Source organism: Solea solea, chromosome 12 (assembly GCF_958295425.1).
Source record: "Solea solea chromosome 12, fSolSol10.1, whole genome shotgun sequence".
Taxonomy (NCBI): Eukaryota; Metazoa; Chordata; class Actinopteri; order Pleuronectiformes; family Soleidae; genus Solea; species Solea solea.
In genome coordinates, this window is record NC_081145.1 from 15,582,287 (window position 1) to 15,604,386 (window position 22,100).

Consider the following 22,100-nt stretch of genomic DNA (forward strand, 5'->3'; position numbering starts at 1 on the left):
ACTGCAACAGATAACCAAGCAATGACGTGAAATTTATGAGTGAGCAAAAAGCAGGAGGAGAGCCCAGGAGTGGGAGAGAGAGGTCAAACAAGCTGAAATGTGACCGTAGGAGAGGAAAGGTGTTTTACAATAGTAGAGAAAAGGAAGCAGGAAGCAGGGGGAAAGCACAGCGCAAACATCTGCAGCGTCTCGTACGGCGTTGATAAATGTTTGTCTCTGTACGTTGGCCCTGTGATGGGCTCGAAACATACTGTATGTGTCCATGGTGCGTGGTGTTGATTTAATAAATTGTTGTGCCGAGGAGGACCAGCGTGCAGGATGTTTTGTTCATGATGTCATGTTAAGTGTATAAAATTGACACTGTAGCTGTGGCACAGTGAATGTTTATAGTATCAGGGCTGTTAATTTTTAGTTATTTATTTGTACATGTTATATATCATCATTATGTTGATGATATATAACAGAACACAGAACATTCACTTTTAAGCCTTGTTTTATTGTGCTGTCTTTTTATATAATGTAATAATGTGTATATCTCTATATATATATTTATTTCTTTTCTTCTTGGCTCAGTGGCACTGCCAGCTGGCAGAGAGAGACAAAGCTTCAAAGGGTTACATGGTTGTTGGTGTATTTTATTGAACAATCTTTGCAAAGTGTGTGTTGTCTCAAATCAAACAGTACAGACACACCACAAGTGTGGGCAGGCCAATTTCCATATAAAGCAAAAATCACTGCTACTGTTACTAAAAGAACTAACTAACCAACTAAAAGAACATAAAAAAAACATGTCCAACAGGCAGTTGCTGTTTTCTTTCTGCTTTAATGTTTATTAGATAAAAGACATCAGGAAAAAAAGTGACACAATGGCATATTTACAGTGTGCTGCACTTTGTTATGATTAACTGAACCTCTTAGCGCGGACATTCTGAGCGTCTGTAGGAAACTAGACCATCATTCCTTTCAAACAACAACAGAAAAAACAACCTTGAAATGAATGTGTGCCTCCCACTGATGTCTACAGTGGCACTGCTGCAAATACCATGAGAACATGGAGAAAATACAGAGGGGGGAGACACTGGGGGACAGGGTGGCCATTGTTGAGCTCTGTGGCAGCAGATGAAGACAGTGGAAGTTATGGGTTGGAACAGAATGACCTCAGTGTGCGTGGTCTGTGTGTCTTTCTGACCTTTGCAGTAGTCTGCGGGGTCCTCCTGCTCCTCATCGTCGGAGCCCAGGATCTCCTCTTCCGGCTCTGGAGGCCCTGTCGGCTCAGGCGGAGGCGGAGGGGGCGGCGGGGGAGGAGGAGAGCTCACTGGGGCTTTCTGCTGGGTCTCAGGCCTGTGAAGAAAAAAAGCAGAGAGAGGAATAAAAGTCAGGTAAACTCAGGTAGGTCAGGTCCCGATTCAGATCCCAACTCAAACAATTTTCTTTCACATATTTAATTACTTCCCGCTGTGACTCAAAGCGAGGGCAAGTGTTGACAGAGCTTTAAGAGCAGCTGAATAATATTAAAAGCATAAATGAAGGTGTGTGCAGCTGACTGGCATCATTAATTATCCAGTACTGACTTCATGAGAAGCTTTCAAATCTGCTGATCTGATCATATTGTGTCAGAAAGGTCTTTGCTACAGAGAAAAGTTTTTCGGCTGCTTTTTCCCATTACTATGTTAAAACGTACAGTATATAGGAAGTGCAATATAGATATCCTTATGTCCCTTTTTTCATTTTCAACACACCCGAGAAAAAAGTCCTCAAAATGTATAAAAATCGCCGGAGTTGGGTAGTATTCCCACACCAATTTACCATGGGTGCACCTGTGGCACAGATCAGAGCTGTGTGAGCACTAAGGGTTAACGCTTAGATCAGAATAAAAATTGGCTCATCAACAAAACCCGCCTAAATGATATCTAGCAGCCTTTTCTGAAGATGAAGAGCTCTCATAAAACACACTTTAATACTTTATTTATTTATTTATTCTACTTTGGTCTTGCTTTTTGTTTTAGTCACACAACAAGCCAGTCTTCATTTTTGACACACTCAAAAACTATTCATGTCTGACCTGTGCAGGGTCACAATCACAAACGATCATCAGATCTGTGATCATAACATGATCTTAATGGAATTAAGACACTGTGATACTGCAGTATTATGTCAATATCAGTTAAAGTCAGGCCACTAAGGTCTTAGTATCAAGCACTAAAAAACATAAATGCACATCATTCTCAGACTCAAACTTCAAATTGAAACCTAATCTCTAAGATAATGAAAGATTATACCAAAGTATCTTCATTAAAGCACATTAGCTGGTGTCAATTTGTAATAATAATAAACTGAAAACAAAAGTGCAGTTGGTTCATGAACTGATGTTAACAGCTTCACAGACAGTCAGGTTGAACTAATCCACACCCACCCATCACCTCAGACATGAATCAGCACATAAAATGGACACCATCCAACATCAGACAGAGAAACAAACCACTTCTCAGTCTTGCAGTGCACAGTAAAAACAAAAGGAACCTTGGGAGGGGGTATGCAGGGCTGCCCGTATTCCTACAATGTATGACATGATTAATGACGCTGATATAGTAATATCTACCATGACAAACAGATGCTTAGATTAGACTTGATCAGCTTTTCAGGGTTCACTTTTCCTGTTCCACTTCCTTGTTTTTGTCTGAAATGGAACTGAGCCCAGGAGAGGTAAAATGTTAAATAGGCTGCAGAGCAAAGGCCGCCTCTTTCTTCAGGCCTGGCTGCATTTTAAACATTTAGCTGGCACCCTCATCCAGAGTGACTTACAATGAGGGATCAGTTAGGCCATGGCCATGGCACACATGGCTATTTGTGGTGAGTTTTGGGAACATGTTTCTAACGTCTCAGTCTTGGGTGGATCCCGTCAAACTGGGCCACTACCATGTGACTTGTTTTGGGAACATTGTACACAAACAAAAAGAGAAACTAGGGGAAAAAAAACACTTTAACTCTTGGCAACACATTAAGAGTGTTGCAAATGCAGCTTGATACAGAAACTCACTGATGCTGATAACTTTTTAATAGTCTGGGGAAAAGAGAAAATGATTTTAGTTTATTAAAATCCTCTTCTATGATTTAGATTTTGCTCCAGGTGTGTCCTTCTGTGTGGTGCTCCCTACAAATATCTTGATTGGTGCGACTTCTGCAGCAATTTGGCGAAATACAACCACATAGGGCTGCTCGATTATGGGTCAAAATTGAAATGATTTCAAACAATTACTCATGACTTGAACTCGAATTGGAATTTATTGCACGTGAAAAGAAAGGGGTTTAAACATTCAATTTTGAATGAACCTTAAAAGAACTGTAAATGATTGTACATAGCATCTTTTTATCTTTCATTGAATGCCACTGTCCTATGTTTGCTGGATGACGAGCCGGACAGGAAGTCAGACACCATTACAACACTAAAAGCGTTATTTTCAGAGTAAAAGCCCCTGATTCGTAATAATCGTTTTGTTTTCGATTATTTTGTTTTTGTAATCATTTGGGGCCATAATCACAATTTAAACACAAGTTTTGATTAATTGCACAGCCCTGCAACCACATGCAAAATCCCAATCTATGAGTCTGCATTGCTGAATTACCATATCTTTCAAAATAATGTGCAGCTTATCCTGGCCACCATACATTTCTGTTCAAAAGGCACTCACTACCAAGGACTTTGTAAATGTGAACAAATTGTGTGTATTTATTTAAACGCTTTGGCACAAAAGACATTATTGCAGCTTTAAACACTAAAAGTCAGTGTTCTGTGTGTGATGTGCTGGGAGGTGAAAATACAGCTTTGAAGAGAACAGGCTCTTTCAACAGTCTCCCTCTAAAAGACTGAATTAGAAGACTTCTAATGAGAGCTGACAGAGCCTGACAAACACGTCACCACACACTGGCAACATGATCCAATGCTAAGTTAAGAAAAAATATACATAGACACATTAACACAAGGCCAGAGCTTGTAAGCTGTTATTTAATTGTGGTCACAGGCACGGACACATGATGGAGGCTCTTGGTGTGTTCCCATGGCAACTGTGGTGTGTGTGTGTGTTTGGGGGGGTTGTTGAACTGGTGGCAAGGCCAATACACATACAAACAAAACACACACAAAAAGCACTGGTTCTACCAATGCAGCAGCAAAGGACAGAGGATAACATTGGCACTGAGATTTCATTGCTATTTTACAACTTGCGTGAGCACGCACACACACACACACACACACACACACTGAGGAATGTGTCCTTGCAGTAGGATGCAGTATCTTTACATCATACATCACGCCTATAGGCTCAGCGCTTTTATACAGCTCATCTCACCATTGGCTTTACGAACACTTAACCCCCATAACTGTGTGGACCTCTGCTGAGCAGCAAAAACATTAAGACGGCAAAGACGCCACAGTGTGAAAGACAGACAGAGGAGAGACCGTGACAGAGCGGAGAGGAATTGAGCAAAACAGAAAACAGAAAGCAAGAGGCGGGATGAAGGGAAGCAAAGCAGAGAGAAGAGAGAGAAAGAAAAAAACACCGTGGGAAGCAGATGAAACTAACACGTGTAAACAGCAAAAGACAGAGAGAATCAAATATCACGCAGGCAAAGATAGCGTGACAAATTAATATATGGAGGCATGTGAGAGCAAAGGGAGAGACAAACACAAGCAGAGACGGGGGAAAATAAGCGCAATAGGGCAGTGGACAGAAAATGTGTCTGCATCAGATACATGAAATCTTTATACACTGTGTGTGGGAAGATACTTTGATCAACATGAATGCATTGACACTGATACGTGCTGCACATCATTCCATCATAAAGCACGCTGAGAAACAGACGGAAGAGGAGAGAGCATTAGTGCTGAGCAGGTGGAAAACCAACAAGAGGCAGAGGACAGAACAAGACAGGGTAATAAGCTAAGCTTGGTTGGATTTCATTTTTTCCTCATTTCACATGTAGATCATTTACTTTGGTCCGTTATACGCCCTTTTAATGGCCACGTGTTTTACTGTCAGATTTTTGTACAAATCTCTTCACCTAACCTCCACACTCCAGTGTCTCTGAAACATGGCACTCAGCACCAACAGTCTGACTCTAATCAGTCAGTCATGATTAAATCACTCCTCTTGTCAGACTGACTAATCAACTCCCTACATGAATTGGCACTAATTTTCACTCTATAGGAGGAGCCATTTACTCAAGTAGAAGGTGAACTTCAAGTGCTGCACGTCTCCTATATAAAATTGTACACCAATTATCTTTAGTCCGTTTATAAGCAATGGCTTTTTAAATCGTATTCTGACATGTTAAGTAACATCAGATGTAAAGATAATAACGTCTGCTCAAGGAACTTAAATAGAGAGAGTCCATTCATATAAGTAGTTATCATTGATCGGAGCCTGACATTTAAACTACATATTGATAACCTTGTATCAACACTAAAACTAAAGCTAGGCTTCTTTTTTGGGAACAGACCCTGCTTTTCTCTTCAGGTGTGGCAATATTTTCATCACAGCAACTTATCTGCCACTAATGGACTATTTAGGTTTCATAAACACAACTCACGATCAATACCTCAAAAAGCTGGACACTGTATATCACTGTCACCCTCCGTTTTATCACAGGTCATAGGAATCCCATTCATCACTGTATTCTGTGTGCCAAAGTTGAATCGTGGTTAACTTTCATAATACAAATGTATTCTTGGACCGCTCCCCTCGTATCTCTGTGAACTCTTAGTCCGTAATCAAACTCACTTTGCTCTTCGTTCTCTTCTGATGCTGACCCTGTGTGAGTGTGAGAACAGAGCTTGGAAAAAAAAAAAAAAGCTTTTAAATATTCTGCCCCGTCATCCTGGAACGACTTTCAAAAGGAAAATATCTGAACTGATATCCCTGGGTGAATTCAAATTTTTTCAATTTTAAGGGACAGAGAAAAGCGTTCTCTCGATGGACGTAGCTGCTGTAATTGAGTTTTAATAAGTGACCTGTTTGTTTGTGTTGTGGTGGTTGTTTTCTGTATTGTTTGTCTGTTTTTATGAAGTGTACTGATGCTGCCGCCTTGGCCAGGCCGCTCTTGAAAAAGAGATTTTAATCTCAATGACAAAGACTTTTTTTACCTGGTTAAATAAAGGATATACTGTATGTTTAAACAGTTTAAACAGAGGGTCCAAGGTTCACATCATTTCTTTTTTAAACGTGGTGCCTTTTATTTTTGAGCCATCAATGAAATACAAGCATAAACGTAAAAGATGGGGGACAAAATAAGGGTCTTTATGCACGGAGTTTGCATGTTCTCCCTGTGTGCACGTGTGCACATGGGTTGGAGAAATCTGGTTTCCTCCCACACACTCTCTCTCTCTCTCTCTCTCTCTCTCTCTGGGAATGACTGCAGCACTGACTGAATACACACAGTGGTGGTGCCATAACATAACATAACATGTGACTGTGGACCACAGGTTCAGACAGGAGAGGTTCAGTCTACAACCTGCAGAACGTGCGTAACCTCCTTTAGCATCTTGTTATGTCTGTGTGCGTGTCCAGACTGCTTCTGACATCCCAACCCAGGACCAGAGCACACACGCACACACTGCTCTCACGCCCATGATTGGCATGTGCACCTCTGTTAAACAGCCTGATATACTTTCACGTGTCCAGCATCTAAATCGTCTAAAACGTAACTTCAAAAGACGTCTCTCACGTGCAATTGGCAAGAAAAGGAAAGAAAAGAGAGCCGCTGCAAGTGAGCGCGCCGCCACAAGAGACCAACCTGACCGAATGTGTCTAACATCCATACATGTTTTGATGTTCGATTGTTTCAAGGCTCCATCCCAGCTTCCTCATTCGAATGCGAAAAAAACAGTTCTGTCACAAAGCTCCAGCGATGGAAAAGGCTATGTATGATGATTTCATTTGACCACATCCACAGGGAGGAGGAACTGCCACGCCACTGACCAATCACCAGCAGTAATTCCCTCCTCACACCCTGCCCTCATGTCCTCTGCACAGCATTATTCCTATTAATTGCTGACTTGAGGGGGCAGAACTGAACATGGCAACAGTGTACAGTTAAAACAACTTCCACATGTACAATAAAAACACGGCCATCATTTTGATATAAATACAAACTCGGTGTCAACGCCTGAAAGAGTGCAGTGTCAGCAAACACAGCTCCTCTTTATAGTTATGTATATTGGTCTCTGTTCTCTGATGGTGAAACATTGCAGGTGTACAGCAATAACATAAAACTGCATCAAAGAGTCATATCACACTGGAGCAGTGTGGATGGATGCTGAAGAGGAAGTCAGGTGACATTGCAACATAATCTGTGTGTCAAGGAGGCTACAGCCAATGGCTCTACGAAACATTTTCAGTATGGTTCATTGTCACCTTGATTAAACATACTTCCCATAAGTATGTTTGGATAAGTTTACAATGCCTTTAAAATAATAACCTTAGACTGACACTTTTATATGTACTTTAGGCAAGAGTGGCCACCATCTTGCACTGTCATGTTTTTCTGTTACTGTCCGTCACGAATGAACAAACCAGGCATTTTTGTCCATTCTGGAGTGGAAGCTTGCTGTGAAGAAAAAATGACATCCTTTTGGGTAAACAAGAGCCAACGTATATCTCTGATAGGAACGGGTGGGGTGAGTTGAAGAAGTTAGACCATTAGATTAGTCATTATTAGTCAGTATTTTTTACAAAATGTACCTTTAAAGAAGATCCTCTATGCAGAGATTGTATTAACTGCATCTCCATTTGAAATGGGACAATTAACATATGAAGTCCTACAACATCTTATTATAATCTGTTCATCCTGTGCGGTTTCCTGTTTTATTTTGAAATCTAACGCTCTTTGCAGATCTATTTACAGACATATTGAAACACATCGGAGGTAAAGTAAACAATCAAACATTTCTCAACTCAGTTGTAGAACTAATAGTGGTACTCTTTTAGTCAGTAATTAGTTTTGTGATTATTTATTAGTTTTGATTGACTCTCCAGTTGTTATTATTTTCAATGAATTTATGTAATACTGGAGGAAATAGAGATGCATCAACACAGACACTAGCATGTGATATATCTCTGAGAGGTCTGAGAGACAAACATGGACAAGACAAATCATTTCCCTTAAATGTCACTAAGCTGGAATATGATTTACAATCACAACTTCTCTCCACACGGATTTCTTATTTGAACAACAGATAGATTGAACAACAGAACTTGTACAGAAATAAAACACAATTTCACTCTTATCAATAGTTTAACAACAACATCATATATGTTAACTGTCAACTATTCAACCAATGCAGTCGAGTCTATAGTTATTCATTTTTCACAGCAGATCATTTTCAACATGAGGTAGTCGAACAAACTTTTAATCTTTCCAAATTTTTAATCCACAAATATAAATTCTTCAGAACTAAAGGCTGTTTAAATAATATGAAGAATGATTTGAAATTACTTATTAATTCCCAGTCAATATTAAATGATAATTGAGCTTAAAAATGAACCTAATCTAATAATAATCCTTTTAGTCTATAGTGTATGACCCATGTCGTTCTCTTTGACTCTGCTTCCTGATTTTGGTACCTTTGCTTATTCTGACTGTCTGTCCATGTACTTTTTTGCATCACTTGAATACTACTGCGTTCTACAAACTGTGTCTGAGTGTCTGGCGTGTGAGTCCACGTCCCGCTCCACTGTCTGCTCTTCTCAGATAGATTAGGTAGATTAACTTCATCTGAGCATACCAGCCTGTTCCAACCTCTGTTGGTTCGGGCTTTTTCTTTGTTTGTTCATTTGGAACTTGTGTACACCGAGTTCTCCTCTATCCAAAACAAATCACTGTATGCAAATTGCTGAAAAGTATATTCTTTGCTTCAGTACATTATTAACATTAACACCTCTTCACACTTGTTTTGTGTTTTGATTGTTTGTATCAATTCATTTTATCCACATTCCTTCAGAAATGTCGCTTCAGTGACAATCGTGTTGCCGACTGAAACAGTTGGCCACTCTCAAGTTTGAACTTGATGACTCATCCTTAAACATGTCTTGTTATCACCAAGGTAACAGGTATTCCTTAGCAACAAGAGCATTATCCTCCACTCTCAATGCTAAGGCGTGGGATTCAGACCTAGGGTGTCCTTCAGCTCTGCTTGTGCACCCCGGGAGTCTCTGCCGCAATTGATTCATCGTTAATCTTTCATTCTCTCCATTTCTCCTTCTTGGCCTGTGTCGACAGGACAGCTGACTCATTCCCTCTCCTCCTCCTCCGGAGTATCTGTCTGTGTGTTCAGCTGAGATCTCGCTGCTATTTTCAGGATGCAGTGACGTCACTGGCTGCGCTGCCCCAATATAACCTGTAGTTGCAAAATGATGGCTGTCCTGATTTAATGCTGGATTCCTCCACAGTATACAATAGGAATGTGGAATTGTTCTCTGTCATAATCTTGAAATGCAATTTGGGCGCAGAGATTTCCTGTGGCAAACGTAATGAATCAGTAAGACAAAGCAATAGGGAATGGCAGCACTATTTATTACAGCTTGGGTTTTTTAAATTATTATTAATGTGTTTTGTTATTTTAAAAGTTCTTATAGAGCAGCTTTTATATTTATCTTCTTTGAAGTGTCTTGCTTAATAAAGTAGCTCATTAATTCATTATGCCTCACTTGGACAGAAAACAAGCTTTTCCTTAAATTCCTATATCCACATTGAGATTTGTATGGCCAATTTTCAACTCTCCTTTGTTTCCTGAGCAGCTACAACAACTGTATTTCCTTCACATACGATGAACAGGGGAAAAGCAAAATGTAGACAAACATCACTTGAGTAATCTACATATTTGACACATTAAATAAGCACTTTCAGCCACAAATATGGTCCAAGTATTACACATGACACCGAGCTACTCTCCCCTTACTCAGGTACAGGACAACATTAATAGTCTCCGTTTTGTGTCACATGGTTCAGTCCAGTCTGTAGAGGCTGAACTGACTGCTGCAGAAATTCCCCACAGGCAGCCAATTGATACAAGGCCACATGCTACGCAGCAATGACTGAACTCTTCAGTAGATACACTGCATGATGCATTGCTTACAAAAAGCAACAACACAGTCAAAGATAAGAGGCGATCGAAGCTGCAGAGAAAAATCTATAAGAAGCCCCTATAGCATGCATGAATATAGTGCACCATAAACTGCTGACTCCTCTGCATGGCATATGCACATAAACAAACACACATTACACACCCTTAAAGGCAGGCTAATGAAGTGACAGGTACATTTAATCTCTGAAATCCAACGACCAGCATCCACATGCAATGCAAACCAGGATAACACTCTTCCTGCTCATACAATTTGTCTGTATTTATGTGCTTCCACGTGTGTGTTTTGTGCATTTCCCGTGCCCATTAAGCCATTTATCTGGACCTCTTGAATTACTCTGCTCACATCTTGTACACAGAGCCGATGGCTATCTGCTATATCTTTAATTGTGCAGTGCCCTTTACACTCATCTTTGTATGGTGCACTCACATAATGCATTCTGTAGTTATACATTCCGGTGACATCAGCCAACCACAAAGCCTGGTATTGTGGAGATCACATCCGCCCACCGCGAGAGCATCACAAAAAGCCATGAGCATGCATGCATGTAAAACACAAACAAAAAAAACCCTGTAGGTGCTCATGCAGTAAATACACAAATGCTGTATATTTTAAACCAGAGTAAAAAAAAAAACCTTCAATTACCTCTGCCAAAGAGGTGGTATTTTCATTGCTTGTTTGCTTGTTGGATAACTCACAAACAACAGAATTGGGATTTTCTGGAGGTATGAGGCATGACAAGGAAGAACCAATTACATTTTAGAGCAGATCAGGATAAATGACCAGGTTTTTTCTTTTTCCTTCCTTTGGCATGGCAAGATTTAAAAGTATGCACTCCCGAAGAAGCCTGGTATTTTATAAGGACTAGCAATTAAATTGGGAATAAAAAGAATCCAGCCAACCAAATGCCTACGGTGTTAAACTGGTCATACTGTCATTCAATGAAGAAAAAATCAGCACATACTGTTTGAATATTCAACATTATTTGTGAATTATTCTAAACTCCACTGCATGAGAGCTAATGAGAATAATGCAGGGTTCAGTTTGTTGAGCTATGAGGAGCAGCTAATGAGATGCATTCAAAGACCCTGGTCATGAATGCAGAGATACTTATTTCTGCACAATCTACAGAGCCCCAGACATGACTTGGGGGGAAAGTTCAACTCTAATTTGTCACGAAAGGTGTATAATGTGTGCACAAAATACTACTTTGTGGCCACAAATTAGTATTTCTAGCACACAAATTAATATTTCATGGCCACAAATGAGTATTTCATGGTGGCAAATGCTGGTTCAATGTTGTTCAGTCTTGTAACATGAATAGTCGCATCAACTGATCCACTTGTTTAATCATCAAACTAATAATCAGATATTTGAGTATTTGTGATAATTCTACGTTGGTTGTACTTTATCCTATTCTTACAGATTCTGGATAAGATGAGTAAGTGTACTACTCAAGTAGATCCATGAAAACCTGGCATTGATCATGCTGCAACTAGTGCTGTGTGAGTACACTGTCTCGGAGGAAAACAGAGCTATACCTAGTTCTTTAGCTCTCAAGACCGTGATCACAAACTTCAGCCAGTAAGCCAAAGATTTCACCAAATATGGTTTCCAAGGCCAAGAAGAAACTTCCAATCTAAACCTTTAAGCCAAGATAGATCTGACATCCTTCTGGCAGACTAAAGTTCGGCTACTTAAAACCCTACAAACAAAAACAACAGCATCATGAAACCATAGGTAATCATGAATAACTTCTACAGGCTCTGTTTTTCCATGAAAAGTATTTTAATCGGCCCAAGTTCACCATGATTATGGGTAACTGTGAGAAATCATGTAATAGCTTGTTTGAGACTTTATTATCGTCAATGTAGCCGCAGCTCTCTCCACTCCCATGGGTATTTACTGATACCCAAGGCCTCATCTCAGGCTAGGTAACAATGTGAAGTAACATACGGTTGAGTTTTCAGAGGCAAGCTTTAAATGACTTCTCATAATCACTGCCAATCTGAGAGATGTCACCATTAGTACAGGTCTAAAAATATGTTTTATAAATATAACAGTACCTCATCTCGGAAAGAGGGAAAAAAAAATAGAGAGTGTGGTTCGATGAGGACAGAGGATTCCCTCTATCCACTACATGGCTGAGCAGATAATTCCCCACATATTTTATTTTAGATCACAACTGTTTCATTTAGATTAATTATGTTGTGTAGACAGAGGTATTTTGTTCTAAATAGATCACAATGGAAAAAGAAGGCCTTGTTAAATAGCACTCTGTTGGGCTCATGACAAATGTTTGCTGCCTTCCACTCACAAAACCCAAGTTCATCTGCTGCAGGAACGCACACAATAAATGACCTGACTAAAACCACAGAGCTGTGGAGAGTATAGGCTTAGGCCAGAATGAGCAGAGCCAGGAACATTTGGTAAGAGAGGTTTTGGAATAATGTGTTTGCTGCGGCATTAAAAATCGAGAGGAAGTGTATTTTATGTGAAAAATAAAATGTAAATTGATAAATTATAATGTGCTGAATAAACAGCTTTCCTATAGTTGCCTTTTAATACAATAACTTGAAAAGAAAAAAACACTTGCAGATTTTTTTACTTATTTAATGGATAGGACAGTGAGGTCTGCAAGGGGAGAAGACACACAGCAAAGGACCAGCTGAAATCATACCAGGTCACTGCAATAGGTGCCAGCTCTACCGACTGATATTTTAGTGCATGTCTGAAATCTGGATTTGAATCAGACCCACATATCAAATACGCTTTGTGCAGCTTAAACACCAATGATATTCAGCTTGAGAATATAAAATTAGATGTCTTTCAGAGGAACTGATAAAGTTAATTCATTATCAAGACAATTGACAGAAAATAAAGTGCCTTGACTTTTGACTTCATCGATGCATTTATCCACTTCCAACTCATCCTCTACCCCATATCTGAGTTTTGGAAGAAATAAATATTTTGCTGTCATTAACAAATCCGCTACAGTCGTGGAGGCATTAGATATACAAAAACTATAATTTAGCATTTTTGTCCTGTCAATGAATGCTACATTCTTTCCTCTTCTACACAAGTCTGCTTTGTTAAATACAATGCAAAGCACATAAAATAGGACTGAAACACTGGCATACAAACAATAATCCATACCTTGCCTTTGAGTCTCGTCAATCCAACCCCCCCCTTTGACATTTAATGTTTCCCTTTTCTCCATCTACCTTTTTCGAAGCGCCCTGTGGCGGAGGCGAAGTACACACAAAGCCAGACCCCATTTCTTCTTCGTGGACGGACACGGGCTAAACTCCATGAGTCAGGAAATAAGGATGGATGGAGGATCAGAATAAACACAGTAGGTCCCTCTGCTCTCTGCTGAAGATTCACGGACACAGCAGTGGCGAGGCAAGACGAACCAAGCCTTGAATTCCAGCAGTGGTCACGTGGGCCAGTGACACCCACCTGTTAAAGATCCTACTCAATGCACACTCGAGTCTGGACTGTGTGAGCACATAATGAAGGGACACACACACTTGTACGTACTACAGCACAGACCGATAGATGCATCTACTTCATATACACATGGCGACAAAAGCGCACAGTATGTCACATAGAGATCTGAAAAGCAACACCCACGGCACAGCGGCATCTTTCCATCTCTAGGAGCATTACATGAATCGTGTTGCCTAAAATACACTCTGAACTCCCTGGAAAGACTTTACATGTCATTTAAGCATCCAGACAACGGCGTTCCAGAAATACTGCCTGCTGTCAAAAAGTAAAATCAGGACCTGGTTTCAAACATAATGCTGAGTGGCTGTATGAGCAGCCGGAAATTTGAGCTAATTAAAAATAATGACCTGTGTGGTGGATTATCCCTTAATCTGTCAGCAGGCAGATCTCCGATGCAGATGTAAGCCTAATCTGTAACACTTATCATTTATGTACAACATTTCAATTTACTACTTAAAACAAAATATATACCACAAAGTTTTGTCAAGGAAACTACAGTAAGACAAACAACAAATACAAAACAAAGTTTAATCTCATATTAATTACTTTTAGAGGACATACTTACTTATATGTACTATTTTGTTGTCATGGGTCAGATTATGATACATAAAATACATAAAGTATTTCACTCAAAATTAAGCAGCTATTTTAAGAATGCGTTCATTTTCATCATTTTAAAAGAATTTATGCAGAATTGCAACAACTATCTAGTTTCAGCTTCTCAAATGTGTGAATTTGCCGCTTTTCTCTCAGTATTTGCACATCACATCAGTCGTGAATAAGTAAAACATGAGGCATCAATTTGGAGTTTTTTGTCATAGATTACAATATTTAGGAAATGCTATCAACAAAAAAGGAGCTCAAGTTCACTTGAATAATTACTGGTTGGAGATTATCAAATTATTTGATGTGGCTTTGTACAGTATTGGCTCAATAACTAATTAATGCATCCTTTGTCTATGATTACAAATATACATGAGAAAAAAATGAAGTATTGAAAATTTTTGTTTTCAAATTTCACAATACAACTACATCAGGATTGCCATGCTTGGTCCAACAGTGTGTGTTAGCGGCAAAAGCAAACCAGACACCCACTGTGGCATTATTGGCTGCTCTGTCACCACACTGCTGCCAAACTAGAGAGCAGAGTCAGAGCCAACTTACCTACGGTGCCAAACTGAAGGACTTTCGTGAGTCCAAAGGTCAGTGACCCCACCAAACCTGCTCAGGGACTTACATGAGGAAAAGAAGAACTATTCCTGACCCTGGTGCAGAAGGAGAAACAACAGTGAAACAGTGTCCTCCTCAGACACAATACACACAATACTGCTCTCAGTTTTGGAGTAGACAAGTGACTCAGTGGAGGGAGAGACAGTAGCGGGACACAAAGAGAGACAAAGTGGTACTTTCAAATGAAAACATGCTCTTGCGGCACATGTGAATACAAACGCCACACAAACAAACACATACCTTCCTGCACACACGCAAACACAAACAGGCCATTATCATTCCACTGCTTCAGCGCTGCAGCATCAGTACAGATGAGTCCCCTGGTGACCTAGCATTACCCAACACACTGCGCAACTCTGCAGAGAGCCATCTATCTTCTCCTTCCATCTTCAACCTCACTCTCCCTCCTCTGCTCAACGTCTGCTATTTCATCTTTGTGTCTGTGAGAATCCCCCACCAGCTTCTTTGGTCTCCACGTCTCTATCTTGGACTTTCCCTTTTCCGCCGTTCTTCCTATGGCTTTATCAACTCTTTCCTCGCTTCCTCTGAGGGTGATCGGTCTCCCCCCCTCAAACATACCCAAAATATCTGTGTTATCACATTGTCTCATTCTCTCTCTTCCACCATGCCCTTGCTTCTGTCAAGTATAACATACACAGTGATACACAGACCCTGACGATACATAGTTATAAAGACAGACCGTAGCCTCATGTTAAATATCCATACTGCAGCTTAAGTCTTTACACCGTGAGATAACGAGAATAAAAGAGACCTTTTAACAAGTATAATGGTAATGCAGTCTATTATGAGACTGGTTGGCATTGCTTATTCAAATTAATTAATAACCCATAGAGAACAGTTGATGGGTAACAGTATACGCAAAATGCAAATGTACATTTTATATAGACCAGTGCAACAATGTTTTGGCTCCTTAATATGACATTTGTGAAGCATCTCAAAGCCTTTCAATGGTGGATGTTGCTCACATAATATGAATAAATAAATAAATGTAATAAATAAATTTGGCGCAATTTCTCCATACCAACAGTCACCCAAATGACCAATTTCACACATTTTTTTAAAAACTGTGCCTGTGATTTGGTTCCCAGTGAGACACTTAAAACAGAGGTTAGATAAGAAGAGAGAGAAAGACAAATAAAGACAAAAAGAGAAGGCGATAGTAAAGAGATGAGAAGACTGCTATGCTGCTCATGTAAACACAGTGAGTCACCAAGGACGGCGGTGGACACAAATAGGCAGAAGTAAACTGAACTCAATGAAATGATAAGCTTTCTTGATCCTTGCTGTGTCAACAATCCGTTTTGTACAAATGTCCTGCTTTTGCCAAAATTAACTGAGCATTATCAGTTGTGCTGAGAATAGAGGATTATGTTAGAAAAGAAAAACAAGTTTTGCAACCATTAACCCAGACTTTCCAACGAGGAGTGTGTAGCCAGGTTATAGACCGCAACATGTCATAGATGATGAAGCTTCAGAGGGATGATGAACCTTTATTTTACTGGAAATTGTTCTGTGATGAAAACACCCACTGAAAGGCAGCACCTTATGTCTGACAGAAACCAGTCTCAGTTTCATATTCTGGTTCAGCCAAACATCCCGTTGTGATTTAATTATAATTATTTTGTTATTTCCTTTGTTTATTATTAGACCAATTAATCAGGCTAATGTTTGCTTTTTTTTAAAATGATCAGCATAGGGTTCTTATTATCTAATTAATAGAATTAATGCTCATTTCATTACATTTACACATTCTCAATGTGATAACTGCATATTCCAAACAAAGATTTGAGATACAGACAATGTATGTATGTGTATATACATGTCCTGATTCCAAATGATCAACACTGGCCCTAGAAAAGCATATAGTCAACCTCTACATCCATCCATCCATCCACTATAGAAATAATTTCCTTTAACATTTTTGTTGCCTTGAAGGACGTAGCTATAGATGATGATGGAATCAGTTTTGGGGCTGCACCACACCACAATAACATGGTAAAAGCATCACTTTGCCAAACTACAGGCCCAAATGTTGTTCTCAGCTCAATCGACTGACACCGCTGCATGATCTTTGACACCTAACGACACCAAAACCCTGGTGAGCCGCTCATGCTTGGACAGGAGCCTACATGGGACCAGATCACATGACCCATTCAGTGTGAGTTTCAACATGGCGGACGCCTTCGACACACTACTCCTGAGGTGTCTTGTTCCGGGGTGTTGAATGTTTGAATGTTGATTGTTTGACTGACAAACCAACATTAGATCATCAAGCAGGATGGAAATTCCCAGTGAGAAAGTTGTGCTATGCCAGCCAGGTTAGACTTGTTTGCAAGGCCTGAAAATGTTCAGGCCAGCATCGACAACACAAACACCCACATCCAAACCCACATATCTTTTATTTACTGCTGATTTATATTCACCATCACCGACAGGGCCCATTTGCAGTGACCAGGGTTAGGTTCCACCCGTGGTCCTTTGCTGTGTGTCTTCCCACTTCATTGTCCTGTCCAATGAAGGCAAAAAGCCCCCCCCCACCCCACAAAAAAGAAAAAGAGGAAGAATAGGTGGGAGACTGTATGGAATAATTAAAAAAAACACAAAGAAGAAGGAGCAGGGAAGAAAGTGAAGCAATCATCTGTTTCTTTACGAGCGCAACAGGAAGGATAATGTTCACATCATGTGATGGCTAAGGCTGCACATGTCTGTGTGTGTCTGTGGCAATGTGGGTCAGCTCAGAGAAGATGGTGGATGGTGGAGATATAGGCCAGTCAAACAAAGGTTGACATGTGTGATTGTGATGGCTGCTCGATGTGATGCTGTTTGCTGCATGTGCATGGCTTACTGACTGACTGACTGGACACATTCCAATAATTCATTCTGCATCCTCTGCTGCTCTCTGTCCAATGTCCTTCTCCTCCCTGTATTCTTTTCCTTCCAAATAATCTTCCAAATAATTGTTGCTTCATATCCATCAACCAACAATGATCATTTTTAAATCAAAGGTCTCTGTTTTTTTTCATTATGCAAGAAAATGACTAAAATGGCTGTCTAAATTTACCATAATCTTACTATTCATAGTCAAGTGTCCAAAATAATCCAGAAACCTTAAAACATTCTAATTACAAATTTGTGTCACTATCTACATAATCCATACTTTCAACTTCATGAACAGATGATGCCTGACGCTAATGTCCATATTGCCCAAGTGTACAAAACCACAGAATCCAGCAAACATTTACATCTGAGAACAAAGAAAATAGTTTTAAATATACAGTTTTAGTGTTCTTCCTCAAGAGAGAACGACACAAAGAATTTCCTCAAGTTTATTTAATGTCTAGAGAAACACTCAGAGAGCACAAACCATCTGTCAATACACATTCACTTTTTTTTTAATCCTGTATCTGGATCCATATCCTGATCACCACGAGGATTAAATAATATTTTCCATGGGCAATAACCTACAGTACATCCCCAGAAAAATGACCTCCCAATCTGTTATTTTCCTCTGCTGCTCACATACAAACACAGACAAAAAAAAAACTTAACCTCCTTGGTTGAGGTAAAATAATAATTTAGTTTTTTTGTATCACAGAGCAATAAGTCATGTGAATTAAAAAGGAGGCAGCAAGGAGACTACACAGGAGTATTTGAATGTATCCAGTAAACTGTGTTTGAACCGGTGTCAGATGAAAGGAGAGAGATGAAATGGAAATATTAAGGTACTGATGCTAATGGCTGTGTGAGCCTGCATGCACTGTCTGTTACTTATTCTCATTGATCATTCGCTCCTGCTACCTTTCCTGCCCCCGACCTTTCTTATCACCTCGCTTCCTCCTTTTCTATCCTTCTCTTCCTCATTCATGTTCCCTACTTGCTTTTCTCTGTCCATGACAAGTGGCAGATCCACCAATCACACATCATACAGACAAAAAATGGTTGATTAAATACTAATTTCTGAAATTGGACTGACCTAGCAGCTTCGTCTTAAGATATCCATTTTATTCTCTATGTAACATGCACATTCTGTATCATATGTGAAGATTCCAACACCTCATCGTTACAAAGCATTCATATAAACAAACACACAAACATCTCTTGACAGAGCACACAGTGAATAAAGGTTAGATAATCAGCATTGTGATGCTTATGACTCGTCGGTGTGTGTGTCAGATAGGACCCAGATGGTGTTGCAGACAGAAATATTGAACTTCTACCCAATATTGACTCAAACCACTGACAAAACAAGAGAGCAGTCCAATTTTAAAATCAGTGGATGAAACTTTATGTACAACAAAACAAATAATGCCCTTGTAAGATGCATCTAAGTCTACCAATCATATCGTAAATTGTAATTATGAGATGTCTGAAAAGCCTAACCAACAGTTAACCTCCCACCCCCCAAAAAACTGCACAATTATACTGTTAAATAGTATTTGTAAGATCTGTATACACTAGTGTGCAAATGTCTCAGGGCACCACCAGCTTTGTTCTTTTTAAATCTGTGATCACTGGCTTTTGAAGTTGGAATGATGTGACTGAAAGTTGGCCTTATATATTAGCAAGCTGTCAACTCATAAGTGTATGTCATGGTCAAGCATGTCTTTAATAAACCTGGAGTAATGGACCTTTTTCACTGCAACTATCTGTCAACCTAAAATAGTAAGATAAACACAGCTTTTACCAGTAATATTAATTCCACTCCAGTTTTTAAAAGTCTGAGTTTTTCAGAAAGAAAACGCGATATTTTAAAACTGCATACATGTTTACTGTATTTTCCAGACGTGTTACAAGAAAGAGATTGAGAACTAATTATACTGTACAGTCATTACAGTATAGCATTACTAAAACAGCAACTCTAATGGTAGCTTTAGACTTCTGCACAGTCCCATACCTTGCAACTTATGCAAATTCATTTGTTTAATCATACGCCATCATATTTTATATGAGTAAGAACTGCTATGTTTGGTGTCTGCATGTACCCAGTCCAAAAGGCAACACAGCTTGTCACAAAGCTGCAAAATCTCTCTCTTATTTTGATGCAGCTTGTGATTTTCAAATACAGCACAGTTCGCGTTAACCTCTGAAGTTCCTGACTGATAGCGTTATTAGCTGTACATGATTTAATTCTGAGCGATAAGGGTTAGACATCGCTTCTGTCTGACAGGTCAACCTGCAATCGAGAAAACAGGCTGTCACCTGCATTGTTGTCATTGTCATATGAGAAGCTGCAGCTGTTAAAGAAGGCAGCCGTGTGAGAATGAGTCCAGCTCTTTGTCGTTACCTGCAAAGCAACAAGGGACTTGTGCATTATTCTTAATTACAGTCAGATGGCTGTGACCAAAACAACAGCGGAAGGGAAAACTTGCCAAGTGATGAAATCCATAAACCTCCACACACCAGAGCTTCAAAGTGATACTACAATTCCTAATACCACTATGGTTTTGCCTAGTTGCCTTGACTAGACGCTGATGCCATAATGTCACTTTATCTTCATCTAAATTAAACTTCACCTTCTGTTCATCAAAACCTGTCAATATGACAACAATCTCCTCTGTGCCCAACTGCCCATGTAATAATGCCTGATACAGTTATCACCCATTTACTTACTCCCTATCTGTTTGCCCGCTGTGCTGTGTTAGAGTGTGCCAGTCTGAGGCCTTCTGGTAGGTTGTGTGAATTGGCAAAGCATCAGTGGCTACCTGAGTCATCCAGTCTGCCTGCCTGCCTGCTCCTCACCCTCCAGCACCTGACAAATCCACATTTGCAAACTGAGAGAGGTGACGTGGGCCTGGTCTGAGCAGATGTGAATGGATATGGGATTTTATCAATGCAGTCAAGAGGTTGGGACACACACTATGACTTATCTGCTTACAATTTTAGATCTGCTGCTGAAAACAGAGCTAGGGAAAATAGCTCAAACATTTCTCCAACCTGCTCTTGTGGCCTTCTCGTACAAGTTAGTAGGAGTGAGGGAAGAATTGATACAGTGAAATATCACGATATTTCACGTGGTGGTATTATATGGCTTTTGATACTTTTTTCATCATTGTTTTTACTGATGTTACAAATAAACATTCAACTTTTTGAGGATTAAGATTAAAGACTCCTTTATTGTCGCTATACGCAGGCATCGCACAGTGAAATTGGGGTAGAGCTTTCATTTCGGCAGACCACACAAATACTTATAAAAGAATAGTAAGAGTAGAAAAATAGAACTGCAGGAAAATGATTAATTATATTAAATATAAAAGGTTAAGTGCTCACTCTCATTAGAGCTGTTGCTAGTATATCGCAATATATGATTTCGCAAATACTCAGTGTTTTGCAATGTTGTGATAATATTGTATTGTGACTTATCTATCGCGATAATATCGTATCGTAGTGTCTCTGGCGATTCCCGCCCCAACAAGTTCGAAACTGTTTCTTTTTGTCGGTGTATTAAGCTTCCATTTCAGTACTTGACATGAATGATCTGGCCGGATTTTCCATTTGGACAGCTCCAGAAAAAATGGTGGTGAAAGATGGCAGCCTCTGTAAAGCAGGAGACTTTCCTAAGTACATATAAAAGGCTTATTCTATGACTATTTTTTGACACATCAATAAAATGCAATTAAGTCATGGGGACTTGGTAATTTAAAATATAAGTATGAGAGAAGAAAAGGGTGGGATTATAAATCTGAAATAAATCCTGAATCATGACTGGCCTTCAAATTTTCTGTTGTGACAATTTGAAAAAACGCTAATGTTGAATTTGTATGCGTGTGGGAATGAGAACTTCAAATTGATCACAATGTGTCATGTGACACATGATGCCTTGTGACTTGGCTATTATAACATTATAACAACATGTTTCACAATGTGTAAATCCAAAATGTGCCAAACGCTTTCAGCCGGTCAAAGTAAAATGAGTCTGTTATGTCCACGTTGTGTGGCATTCAGAGATGCCATTGTTCAGCAATGCTATGCACTGAAGTGCGTCATGTGGTGAGCCGTTGTCCTGCAACACTGCTGGGATACACTGCTGCTGCTGCTGCTGATGATGATGCTGCTGCTGCTGCTGCTACTGCTGCTGCTGATGATGATGTTGTTGTTATTGTGCTTCTGTTGATGTGTGTTGACACTTGCTGTGCAAGCTCTGTGCACCACTGCTATAAACATTGTGTGTGTTCTTGTTATTGTTGTCACAGGAGATGATGC

The 22,100-nt window shown here is 39.7% G+C and overlaps 1 protein-coding gene across 7 annotated transcripts in view; it reads right to left on the reverse strand.

Moving 5' to 3' along the window:
- Positions 1-22,100, reverse strand: part of srpk2 (SRSF protein kinase 2) — a 55,187-nt gene that overhangs the window by 18,465 nt on the left and 14,622 nt on the right. For 3 of the 7 annotated variants that reach the window (XM_058645200.1, XM_058645197.1, XM_058645201.1), the window contains one exon: positions 1,190-1,341. In XM_058645200.1, the coding sequence (XP_058501183.1) occupies positions 1,190-1,341 (152 nt within the window). Of the gene's footprint in view, positions 1-1,189; positions 1,342-13,360; positions 13,496-22,100 lie in introns of those variants that run through there. The other 4 variants (XM_058645202.1, XM_058645198.1, XM_058645195.1 and 1 more) reach the window with 3 other exon arrangements.